At 43.4% G+C, this 12959-nt stretch overlaps 1 protein-coding gene across 1 annotated transcript in view; it reads left to right on the top strand.

Moving 5' to 3' along the window:
• The window catches only part of ppp2r2ba (protein phosphatase 2, regulatory subunit B, beta a), a 52677-nt gene that overhangs the window by 28322 nt on the left and 11396 nt on the right, over window positions 1-12959 (top strand). Inside the window, exon 2 of the mRNA XM_078260973.1 lies at window positions 11686-11783. Within this exon, the coding sequence (XP_078117099.1) occupies window positions 11686-11783 (98 nt within the window). The remainder of the gene's footprint in view (window positions 1-11685; window positions 11784-12959) is intronic.

Below are 12959 nucleotides of genomic sequence, written 5' to 3' on the forward strand. Positions count from 1 at the left end.
TTTGTTTGTCTTCCCGGTTCGTGTTAGAGATTCTGTTTTTTCTTGGACTTTATTTTTGGTTTCCCGTTTTTTGCCTGCTCGTTTTTCAGGACTCTTTTGGGGTTTTTTGTACTTAGTTTATTAAAACATTAAAAAATGATCCTTAGTTTCCGCCTCTGCATTTTGGGTCCGCATTTTCTCCAGCCATCCCTAACACAAATACCTGCAAAACTAATCACATTCTCATCAGTGTATACAGACCATTTGCACTTCTCAAATCTGTTGGGCATTTTTATTGGGATATCTTGTGTTCAAAAGTATTTGATAAGACTTTACGGACGGATTTGCTAAACTCTTTGTTCATTTATCGTCAAGGCATTACAGATATAATTATTAAACTGTTTAGAAGATACCCAGTTTACAATTGAGTCACAATCTACCAGTCAGTTCAATTTATGTCACAATAGGTTTTCCATTTTTAGTTGTTTTACTTTATCCATCTCAAATTATGATTAACAATATGAGTATTACATTGATTTTGTTTTCATTTATCTTAATGTCATATTTGTTGAATTAACTGGATGAAAATAATCAATATATTACCCTATTTAAACCAGAAATGATCCTGTTGTCAATAGGCTATTGACTGCAATCTTGAGCTATGAGGGAATTGGAGTGAAGGTGGAGTATAAGTCAAATATCTATACTTGTGTACATGTGTGTGCATAAATGCTGCTTGGTATGCAGACAGCATCTTTGCTGCCTGTAGCCCTACAACGGCATCCCCAGGTCAAGCAATTACCACACATCAAGGAAAGCAATTGGGCATGACTAAAATATCATTGCCATGTGATCGTGTCCCTATGTTTGGGCTGCTAGAGCCTAATTTAACCCACTTTGTCCATACGATCGAGGAGAATTGAGGACACGCTCTCCAATTCTGGTGGCCCCCTGAGCATTTCCTGCAAGTCTGACACACAGCAGCTGGGCTGTAGACGCGCCGTCACTGGTCTTTTACCTAGCGGAGTGGGAGATGGGGTGTAATGAGCAAGAGAAGTGAGGTAGCAGAAGAGAACAAGTAGCTGGAGGTAGAGGAAGGGAGCATTAAATGAGCCATAGGGTGCAGAAACATGAGACTGTTTGCATAAAGTATCTCAGTCTATGGATGTATCGACCTGAGATCACTTGCCAGGTCACGTGAATGCATCAATTTAAGAGCCGGACTGGTTTCCAGTCAGTGTTGTTGCTCTGAGATGCTTTCCATTGGCATAGGAGCCAGTGTGGTCACATTTGGTCTTGGTAGGAAAGAGGGGGAAGAGAAGTGGAAGGGGGATAAGAGAGAGAGGAGATTGGCATATATGCACAGGGAATGGAACAGAGGCAGGGAGGGAGATGGCAGATGTTATTAGAGAGGCAGCATTGACCCCAGACTCTGGCTCCGAGCAGCATTCACCACTTATTCCCTCATTATACAGTCAAATATCTCTGTGCCTTTAACTGCCACCCCTGCCCTTCATCTGTCTGCCTCTTAATTTCCCCCCTCACATCCCAACAAAATCTAAAAAACGTGAACCTGTCATCACTGCCGTTTCATTCTACTAAATCCATTTTTCACTGATTCCATTTCAATGTTTGCTGCTCAGCTGTAACTTAGCCGAAGTCGTTTGTGGAAGAGGAACGCTGTGTGTTTCTTTTGTGCTCATAGAGCCTGTTTAAATATTAATAGAGATTGGGAAGCACCACTGACCACTCAGTCAGATCTGAGAGGGTCAAGGATGGCAGAGTTTCTCTGCAGATTCATTAAGGGAGCAGAGGACTGTAAATATGAAAGCATGTGAATCGCTGGCCCTTGCAGACGCTCCAGCATCTTTCATTTATAGAAGCAGACTGTGTGATCAGCATCTGGTCCTTCCTACTGTATGGATAACACACTGTAATGTTTTCCAATGGAGATAGAGGTTGGAGGGTGATGGGTGTAAAATAGCATGTGTAGGAAGGCCCTGTTTTTCCACTACGCAGCCTGCCACCCTCACAGCCAGATACCCATTAGTACAGCAGCAGAGGATTGGATGTGCAAATGGTCCCATGGATTAGAGAGCTAATGCATTTAGGAGAGGGGTCTCCACAATCTCTTTATTGCTGCTGCTGTGTGTGTATGCTTGTGTGTGTATGCTTGTTTGTGTGTGTATGCTTGTGTGTGTGTGTGTGTGTGTGTGTGTGTGTGTGTGTGTGTTGAGGCTCGTGCAGGGGAGATATACCCAGTCCCTTTGTGTAGCATGAGAGATTTAGGGTAAGTGAGTAGATAAGGGCAGGGATGCCACAGCCACACTGATGCAACACACACACACACACACATCAAAGCTTATATGGTTTGACCAGAAGAAGGCTTGTTGTGTATGTGTGGTGTTATGAAAACTCAGCATGGAAATGAGATCTTTCCCAAAAGAGGCGCAGACGGCAGCCCTACTAATCTAATTAATCAGCGTCTGGGATTTTTAATTTTCTTCTGCCCTTTTTTCTGTCCCTCTTTGTTGCTCTCCAGTATTTTCCCTTAACTTATTCTTCCTTCTCGATCTCTTTGCCTCACTGCTTTGTGTCTCTCTCTGCTCTAATTTCTGATTTCTCTGATCTGTAATTCACGCCCAATCTCAAAGGTTTTGGACAGAAATTGGCCATGTCATGCGCTTCCTATAACACGTCTTATAAAGCCTGCTGTTAGGAAACTGGGTCTAGACGCAGAGAGGAAAGCATACAGTAGCAAGTATGCTCAGAGCTCAATCTGCTGTGACAATGTAGGCCTATACATGCCTCTGCAGCAGGATGGAGGGATGGTGATGCAGGATATACCGGGCTTAAGAGGCAACCTGCTACCAGGCCATAAGCCATCTTTCAATCTTCTTTGCTTTACACGCACAAACCTTGTAGGTGGACCATCAAGCTGTGAGCGAGCAGAATATGAACTCTTCCTCTGTGTTGGTGGTTCGAGTGAGCGTCACATTTGCTGCTTGTGGGTCTTTAAAGAACCAGCCGCCAGGCAGCATGGGAGGGGCCCTGCTTTACTGAAGCGCAGCAGCAGAGTGGGCAACTACAGTACAGCTCTGCGCTGCGCTATCCGGCACAGTGAGTCAGCTGAGCTGACGCCGGTGGCTGAGCGAATGAATGAATGAATGAGAGAGAGGAGAACCTGCAGGGTTTGGATACAGAAAGGCGAAGGTGCTAGTCTGGAGATGCGTGGAGCTGAGAGGCTGACATGGAAATAGTGAAGTGATCGGAGCAAGCTTGTTGACGCATAATCCCGCCCGCCCCGCTGGCACTGGGAGGGGGCAAATCTCGCCAGCCTAAACTCAAATCCTCCACAAGAGATTTACGGAGTGCTGCTGCAGCTGCGGGTTGAGCCACTTTCAAAAAAAAAATGCATTTCTTTCCTTTTTTTACCAGCTCTACAGGCGCTCGATGATGGTGATAGGCTAATGAGCATATTTTTCATATTTTGAGAAGATGCATATGTCTCTGAAGCAGAGGACCTAATGCACTATCATAATTAAGGTATTTGTTCCACTGTTGGAATCGGCACTGTCACTGCGTCGCAGACGGTGGGCGGTTGGATGCGCCCTGAGGTGTGGACAGGACCTACCAGTACATCATCTCCCGTCATCATCACCGGTATTTGATCGTGATTGTGTTGATTACACCGGAGATCTGGAGCCATGACAGGCCGCCCGCTGGCCCCACGGCCCGCCTGCTGACTGTGTCGGGCAGGATGGGAGCAGGTCTGCAGCTTTCAGGATCCCGAACCAGCCGATTTATCAATGGAGGAGGAGAGTGACACCCGGAAAATCAACAACAGCTTCCTTCGCGACCACAACTATGCAACCGAAGGTATTTAAACCGATGATGAATGTTGGGAGGGGGGGAGACTCCTTTTAAGCTGTTTTATTTTAGCGGCACAGAAAATAACCTGAGGCTTTAGCTAGAGGGATGCTAATATCACAGCAAAGACAAGTCACTGCATAGGAAGATTAAAGAAACCAGAAAAATAACTATTAAGAAAATATCACAGTAAATATGATGTAGCCTAATAGGCCAACTATAAATGGCTTGGGTGATAAAATTAAAAAAAACAAATATATTAGGCTTCATAGTGATGCTGTTAGGCCCATAAAGTGCGTAAATGCAAATGTAATCACCTCGCAGAAACACTTAAGCAGCTATCGGGATATTAGAGGAATATTTCACTCATTTGTCATAAACATGGAGCTTGTAGCTTAGCGTGGTGTCAATAGCAGGAGATGATGATGTGGCTTCCCATCATGCCTGCTATTTTAGGATGACCATCCTGACCGAGGGGATTCAGGGCTTTAATCTGCATGGACTATGGGCAGCAATGGAATAAAGCCTCCTTTACAGCTGCTTCAGCGTCTGAGTCTAGTAAACATGTGATGCAGTACAAAATGATGAATTATTGATGAAAAAAAATGTATTGTCCTCATTCTCTGTTAACTTGTTGAAAGAATTAAACAAGAGAAGATGGCCTCATTTTATAATACATTGAAATAATAATCTCTCTCTCTCTCTCTCACACTCACACACACACACACACACACACACACACACACACACACACAAAATGCATATTCTCTTACATGCCCATAACTGGAGCATTGAACAACAGCTGTTTTCTGCAGCCCCACAGTTATAAATGCTGCTCCGGCACATGTGTGTTTCCTCCTCATTGACCACACAACAGCCCCTTCCTTGATGATCAGCCTGTTAACTAATTGATGCAAAATAGTTCCCTTATGTTCCACCAATCAGCTGCACCAGTCCTCTCCTCTGCAAGCTGCTTCATTGATCAATGATCAACATAAAACATTGATTTAAAGGTAAAAAGCTATCATTAATCTCCTCGGTCCCCCATTCACTGATTATAATAGGCCTAACTGCATTTTATTATGCAGAGTGGTTATGAATGTTAACTGCTGTGCTGATATCGGCGCGATAATAAAACCGTTGGGAACTGGAACTGATCATACTCATTAAAAACAGACTTGTTTTATACTGGCTAAACATGTCAATATGCTGTAAAGTAATCATACATGATACATTGTCTCTAAATAAATCAAATTACACATTGATGCTTTTTTCCCCCTCAGATTAATAATATATTTCAATTAACTTCTATGTGCATATGTGGGTGCCTATTTCCTTCTCGTTAATTATTCTGGTTTTAATAAATCATTGCACTTATAACTGTGCTTCTTCCAAATATACCTAAGCATTTACGTATATTTGGAATAAGTACAGTTAGTAGTCTTCATTGTTCAGTTTGAAACACTGTTTTATTTGCAGTGTAGTCTAGTTTTAATAATAGTCTCTGCAGCACTGAGGCAGCCTTTAATTCTTTCACACCAGACATTTCACCACCCACTTACCACTAGGTTTGAAAATAGAAAATCTGACAAAAAAAAAGAAACATATTTAAAGCTTAAATATGATAGAACATCCCATAATTAAACAACCAAATAGCACATCTTTGCAAATGATCTACAGAATTTGATAGAATACCGTAGTATAGAATAGAGGGATAAGGAGGGTACATAATGGTGAAGGGTATATGTGGTTGCAGGGTGGCTCAGAGCCACACTGTATCATTCGCCATCAGCTCAGGTTACTGATGCCACTGCGATTTTTTAGGAGATAGTAAGTCTTATTCTCACAGCTTTATCCAGCTGCTTTCCCTCAATGTGTTTTTTTTTTCTTCTTTATTTAAAAAAAAAAAATGGGCGATCATCATCATTTGCTCCGCTCCTGCTCTTACAGATGATTCCCTGTCACTGCTAAACACATAGTCACTGGTTCAGAGCGAGGAGAAGTGAAGTGGGGGTGGGAGTGATGAATATCTTTGTTTGATGTGTGCGCTGAGATGAAAAACAGTAGGGGATCTTCCTCTTCCTGCTTTTTCCTGTCTCTCTGTCTCACTCTTTCATTCATTTGATCAGGAGAAAGTGGGCGAGAGTTAAATGTGTCTCCTTAAAGCAACGGACTGTCTAGTCTGTGGCCCATCTGCGCTTTTCAAACAAGGAATGTCTACTTTTGTTATTTTTTACTGCTGTAATTTATGACTGATCGTCACACCTCATATACCATGAATGAGTGTGTGTGTGTGCCCCATTCACTCTATAGCTCTTTTTCTTAAGTGGTATGAAGTCAGTCTGAAGCCAAAGATCATATGGGCCGGTGTCTGGGTCTATTGCCCGTCCTCATAAATCTACCAGAGTGCACATGTTCCATCAGGCCCGGTCCATTCAGACCACACACACACACACACACACACACACACACACACACACACACACACACACACACACACACCCACCCACCCACCCACACACTGGTCCCTGATGAGTGGCGGCGAACTGGTAGGGATTTCCCTCAGGCCGTACTTGCAGCAGGACACTTTAATGATGTCACACTTTAATGATGTCACTCCTGCTGACCTTTGGTTTGCACCAATCCCACGCCTCAGTGGGCCTGTGGGCGGCTACATTGACCCGGTGGGTGCGTGTACATGATGCGCACACGCTGCGATTAGTCCAAAAAAATTCTTCTCAACCGTAATGCAAAGTTTCCAGAGACATCATTCTTGTCGAGATGAAAGAAAATTACATTAGAGTCTGATTTGCATTCGCTAGCCGCCTCCAGATGACACAATGCTAATGGTGACAGAATGGATGGTGTGTGTCTCACTGCAGCTGTGTATATCAGTGTGTGTTGAGTCAATGGACTGTTACGCTCCGACAACATGGGTCTCAGTTAATTTTCATAATCTGCACCTTGGATGTTCCTATAATGGATGGAATTGTCAAACTACAGCAGTAGAACATCAAGGGGTATACAAATGTAAAGAGCTTCCTCGCTGTGAGGCACGACCTAACCTAATGTCTGCTTTGGTATTGATTTCTGGTCCTTTACAATTTAGCTACCGGAACAATGACCTAAAGATCTATTGGTGGGACATGTAATCCCCCACCTTCTCTCCCCTACCCCCCCTCTTTCTCTATATCTCTTCTTGCTTTGCTGTTTATATGTCTGATACGAGTACAAGCTTGCGTGTGATGTGACCCCTCCAGCCCCGCTGAATACTGATGCAGTCCCGTAAACAGAGAGCTCACAGCCTTTATTGCAGCTGCCTATGAGAGCAGAGCACCGCCTATGGTTGCCTGTGCCAAGGCAAACGGCCTGGGGCCACACTTTAGGACCCCGGCATTAAAAAGACTTAGCCCACCATACCCCCAGGTCCCATCCATTATTCACTACGAAACACTCAAAACGCCGAACCCCGCCTCGGCACGTAGCGCAAGAAAGATAATGTCTATATGTGTGTGTATGGGGGTTGGTGTGGGGGTGGTGGATGCTTAATGGCAAGCTGTGAAGTTGGGGCGAGTCACACTCCTTATTCAGCAGCTGCTTTCATCCCCTGATTAGCTTCTTATTAAGTCTGCAGCTCCATGAAAATTTAATGAGAATTTATTATAAGAATACCGTGGTGTTGCTACTGTAGGACAATTACAAAAATATTCCATTTCTCAACTGGCTTCCTGGTCATTTGAAGTGCTGCTATGATAAATGTACTGTACGTGAGTCACTCGGTGCACTGCTACCCTAAAGGGTAAGCAGTGTTTGACCTTTTTGGACTTTATAATGGGATACATTTGTAAGTTTTGATAGCTAATTCCTGTGTCCTGTCGAAGGAAGCGGCGTCACTCGCAGTCTTTCATGTTGTGGTGATGAGGTCACTGTAGATACAGGATTTCAGTCTGTACAGCCACCATGTAATGTTTGATTCCAGCGTTGAAAACAGGAAGATGAAAGGGATTGCACCAAACAGCACAGACAGATAGAGAGGGAGAGACAGCTTTTGTTTTGGTGGTGGATTATAATTCTGTGCACCCCCAGCTTCCCCACCATCCCCCCTCCTACATCTTCAGTTTCTAAGAGAATACCAGATAACAAGCATTTGAAATGATCCCTCTTGGTATTCGTGTTAACACACGCAGGAATCGATCACTGATTTAACTGCTTTTCACCACTTCTACTCGTTTCGCCCTGTCCTGTGTTGTGTCTGTAGTCATGTGTGTGCCACGCCGATGTGCTAATGAAGTGCGAGAAGTGAAGCAGTAACACGTCTCGCCCATTTCACCCTTAACTCCCTGGAGTGTGGGGATACAGAAAAGCGTGCACTCACGCAGACACGCACACACTCACACACACACAGTCTGATTCTCAAGGGGCTGATTCTGAAGAAACCAGGTTAATTAGCTTGTTCACTCCAGATCTTACAAAGAGTCATGCTCCTCAGATGAAGAGAGCTGCATTGTGCTCTGTTGCTTTGTGTGCAGCTAATAAAGCCTAATAAATCCTTAATCATTTGGCTGGGCACCGGACCAGTAGGTAGCAGGGTCTATTCAAAATTTCGATTGATCTCCATTGTTGCTGGTGCGTAACGAAGCCGTTATCTGTGATACATGCGTGTGTGTGTGTATGTTCATGTTCCTGGAATGAAAGAAGAAGTGCAGATTGATACATATGGTTGATTATCATAAAAGGAACGAGAGCGGCCAGTGAAAGAGAGTGCGAGAACGGACATGAATTATCTCCTCGGCCTGATCCTTTGACGCAGGCAGCTCAGCACAAGTGCGGTAATCCTCTCCTCTCCATGTCTAGCACTAACAAAGCATTTACACGACACCATGTTGTGTACGTTCCTTTCTCTACCTGGAATTACTGCACACCACTTACGCAACTAGTTTTCCAATACAGTCACACCATTTTGGGTCTGTCTGTCTTACACAACCCTCCAACGCCACAGGATCAAGCCTCAGTGTGTTTGGGGTTTTTTTTCACCTCTGACAGGATTACATGTTGTCTACAGGTTAGCCGGGGTGCTTCTATTTTAGTCTTTGCTGTAGTCTATACTGATGAGACTCACTATAGGATCTTGTATTGACCTACTTACCTACCCAGACTTCCCCCCTCTTTTCTTTCAGTGGCCTTTTCTGTTATGTGTGATAGATGTTGCATGCTCTGGCGTCTATAAATACATTCAATATCCTCGCTCCCTGCCCTGCATTTCTGGCTTCTCGTGCACGCTTTTCATTCCAGAATCAATGCATATCTATGTTTCCATCCAGTTGGTTTGAGTCCTGATTCTATATTGCATGCTGAATGGGGGTTATTGAGGGTCAGATCGGTGAATAGAAACAGATAAGAGCCTGTGTTTTGTCGTACGTACACAGTTACGTACACGCACACATCACAGCAGCAGGCCAACAGGCTTGTCTGTGTTATTACCGGTGATGGATGTGTGTTATCTCGAGCATCCCTCTGATGCATCAAGAAGCACTGACCTGTCTGTGTCAGACCTGGCTGGCCACAGGAGTTATGGGCTTCATCTGGTTATGGTCTGCTGATGAAGCTGTGTGTGAGAGAGAGAGAGAGAGAGAGAGAGAGAGAGAGAACATTTGATCAGCCTGCTGCTAATTCCAGTCCGCCTTGAACCTGCTGATGCTCACTCAATAAAAATCTGATCTGGTGCAAGCAAAAATATTCATTGCACACAGCCCGCCCACCTGCGACTCCGCTGCTAATCCGTTCGTTCCCTATAATGAAAGTTTATCTGAAAACACTGTTTGTTGCCATTCGGACACAATTTAATAAGTGGCTTCGGTTGAATAGATGGCAATGTCTGGTTCGAATATATTTGCATGATGGAAAAACTCATTTAGGGAAGCATTCCATCACGTTACTCAGAGTTTCAGCTTCACTGGCTCACCCTGATTTTTCATTTTTCCGTGATGACTGAAGGATGTATCCGTGTGTAAACTTGTTAAATGGCACCCATCAATTACTGTGTCTCCACGGTGACTTAATGGGTTGATGATGAGAAGAGAGGAGAGAGGGGGAGACAGAAAAAAGTATGAAGGACAAAACGGGAGAGAGAGAGAGAGATAGAGAGAGAAAAGCTTTGGTTCAAAAATGCTGACTGCTAAGCCGATTCCATTCGATTCACACCAGTGGCTTTGGCCTGATGGTGTTGGGGAAGACACCATTGTGTGTGTGTGTGAGTGTGTATGCTGGGGGGTTCTGTCCATGCAGATAAAAAGGGAAATAACTACGGCTTCTGTTTTTTGCACTTGCGAGGGTGTATGCGACAATGATATGGTGTGTCAGTGGGGTACTCCCAGTCTGTAATTAGGTCAGGGTGTTTCTTGTCTGTGGAACATTAATTAGTTTCTAGATTCAAATATGATTAGGATTGGGCCCCCCCGTTATTAACACACGGCCATTAGAATCGCTCTGGTGTCATTGCTGAATGTTTCTCGTCAACAATTAAATGAAACAAGGACAGGAGACACACACACACACACACACACTCATCTGCACATACATTCAGAGACAAGATGCTTAGTCATTCCCACCATGCACAGCAGCTTTATGTGAAGAGATGAGCCCGTCTACACGGACTCCATTGTCTGAAGATGTGTGCTGCATTGAACTGCACACACACACTCCGCCAGATGCAGTAGCAGGTTTTCACTCTATTGCAGCACTCTCTCTGTCTGCTAAATTACAGCTAGCATCAGCAACTAAGTCTGAGAGCTATTGGCACACGCACACATATACACCCCTCCGACTGCCGCTAGAGATGGAAACGGTCTCCATAGCAACATTGCCCTCTCCTGTTCAGCGCTCCGCCAGTAGCAGGTCCACAGAGGGCGTGGGGGATACAAAACAACAAGCTTTCTCTTTCTTTCTTTATCTGTCAAATATTATTGTCACTGTTAAACAGAGGTTTGGCCTCGGCTGTGTGTGTGTGTGTGTGTGTGTGTGTGTGTGTGTGTGTGACGTGCGTGCATGTGTGCGTGTGCCTGTGTGTGTGTAACAGACAGTATGCTATGCCTTTTTAGCCCTGGGCTGTATAATAATTACAGTCACCATTAGCCTCTCCTAAATCCAGGCAGATGTATGTCTATGAGAAGGGGAGGAAAAGCTACCTTAAGGGTAGGTGTCTGTTATTTACTTTTGGTGAAACTGTAGCTATGCAGAGACACTGAAAAATGTTGGCGATGAAGTATAAATGGAGCAAATACTGTATATCTTATTGCTCTTATATTTTTTTGTTATCCCGTTGATGTACTGCATAGTTTGAAAGTAAAAATGTGCGCTACACATGCATTATATCAGCTGCAAAAGTGAATGGTTTAAAGGTTTAGTACTGTGTTTTTTTAATGAAGGAACAGGAGAGTCACTGAGCAGCATGGGGTCTTGCAGCCAGGAGGAGAGAGGTGAATGGCATTATTAGTGTGGCGGCAGCATCCTTTAAAAAGCAGGAGTGCAATTAAATGACAGATTGGCTCACTTCAGCCAGACAAGGGGCTGAATTAGTAGATATCATGCAGTGACTCATTCAGTGGCTTCTCCTAACCCATATTTCACCAAACTAGGGAATCTGTGCCGGAGAGTCCTATGTGGGTTTGTCACAAGATTCCCCTTCCCATCCCCTGACATATTTCTTTTCTCCCAGAAGTCACTCTACCAGATCTAACGGAAAGGTCTTTCTTTCTGTCTGACTGATACCTTGACAGCTACGTGCATGTCCACACTGACATTTTCTCCCCCCCCTCTGCTCTGCTTCCTGTGTTGCAGCTGACATTATCTCAACGGTTGAGTTTAACTCATCAGGGGAGCTGTTGGCCACCGGGGATAAAGGAGGCAGAGTGGTTGTCTTCCAAAGGGAGCAGGAGGTAGGAAATGCCAACAATGCAACACTAATTATGCTTCCCCTCTGCTGAGAGAATTTGACAGCCTTGGAACATTACAGTGGGATTGTTTGCTTTTAGAGAACTAGGTAGTAAAAAGGTTTATTTGAAAATGGTTTCTCGCTGGATATACAGCAGTAAATATCTTGAAACCACAAACAAAAATCTAGTAGTAGCTTTGGTGGGGCCATCATTATAAACTCATGATGTTCAATGGAGAAGCATTGTTTAAGACCACCAAAATGTATTCTGAATTCCAGTTAAATTGGCCAAGGTTTCTTTATGCTAAATCACAGAGGAATATGTGCAAATGGTGCACTGTACATCTAGAATTTTACATTTCATGTAATGGGGCAGCCATAAAAATGAATAAAAATGTACCATAAACTGTAGCTGCTATGGAGCGCTAGAACAAGCAGATACTATTAATATGTATACATATGTGTGAGTGTAATGGTGTTGACCAGTGTCAAAAACGAGACAAAGAATCTTCAGCCTTGCTAGCGGCTCTGTGAGCTTATAGCACGACTAAAGCTAAATGCTAACATCAGCATGCTAATTAGCGGTTTGTTGTTTAGCAAGTACAATGTTTACCATGATCACCATCTTAGTTTGGCATGCTAATATTTTATTTTATTAGGACTAAACACAAAGTAAAACTGAGGATGATGAGAATGTCATTAGTTTTGCAGGTATTGGACAGATAGGCCTGTAACAAAATACTACATAATTGTCTAATAGCAATTTCTTTACATAATTGTGTTTTCTTTGTTTGACCGCAATAACCTGCTAACATAAGCTAAGGTCCAGAAAAATATATTATACAGAACTATTGTCAATGTTATGTTCATTTAAGAATAGATGAAAAGTATAAAGGAAATACAACGGCGTGGTTTACTTCATAGGCTGTGTACCTGTGTTACAACATTATCTGGGTCACATGACAGTGATATTACCAAAAGATGTACCCTGGGATTCATTCAAAACTTTAATTTGGTTGCAAAAGTAATACATAAATAAATATTTTTAAATTTGACTGAAAGATAAAAATGATATTGTTCATCGCAATAATTTCTGAGACAATTAATTGTACAGCAAAATTTGGAATTGTTACAGGCCTATGGACACATCTGATGAGGGCTCGAGATGAAAAGTCATGGG

Source organism: Sander vitreus, chromosome 10 (assembly GCF_031162955.1).
Source record: "Sander vitreus isolate 19-12246 chromosome 10, sanVit1, whole genome shotgun sequence".
In the NCBI taxonomy this organism is placed as follows: domain Eukaryota; kingdom Metazoa; phylum Chordata; class Actinopteri; order Perciformes; family Percidae; genus Sander; species Sander vitreus.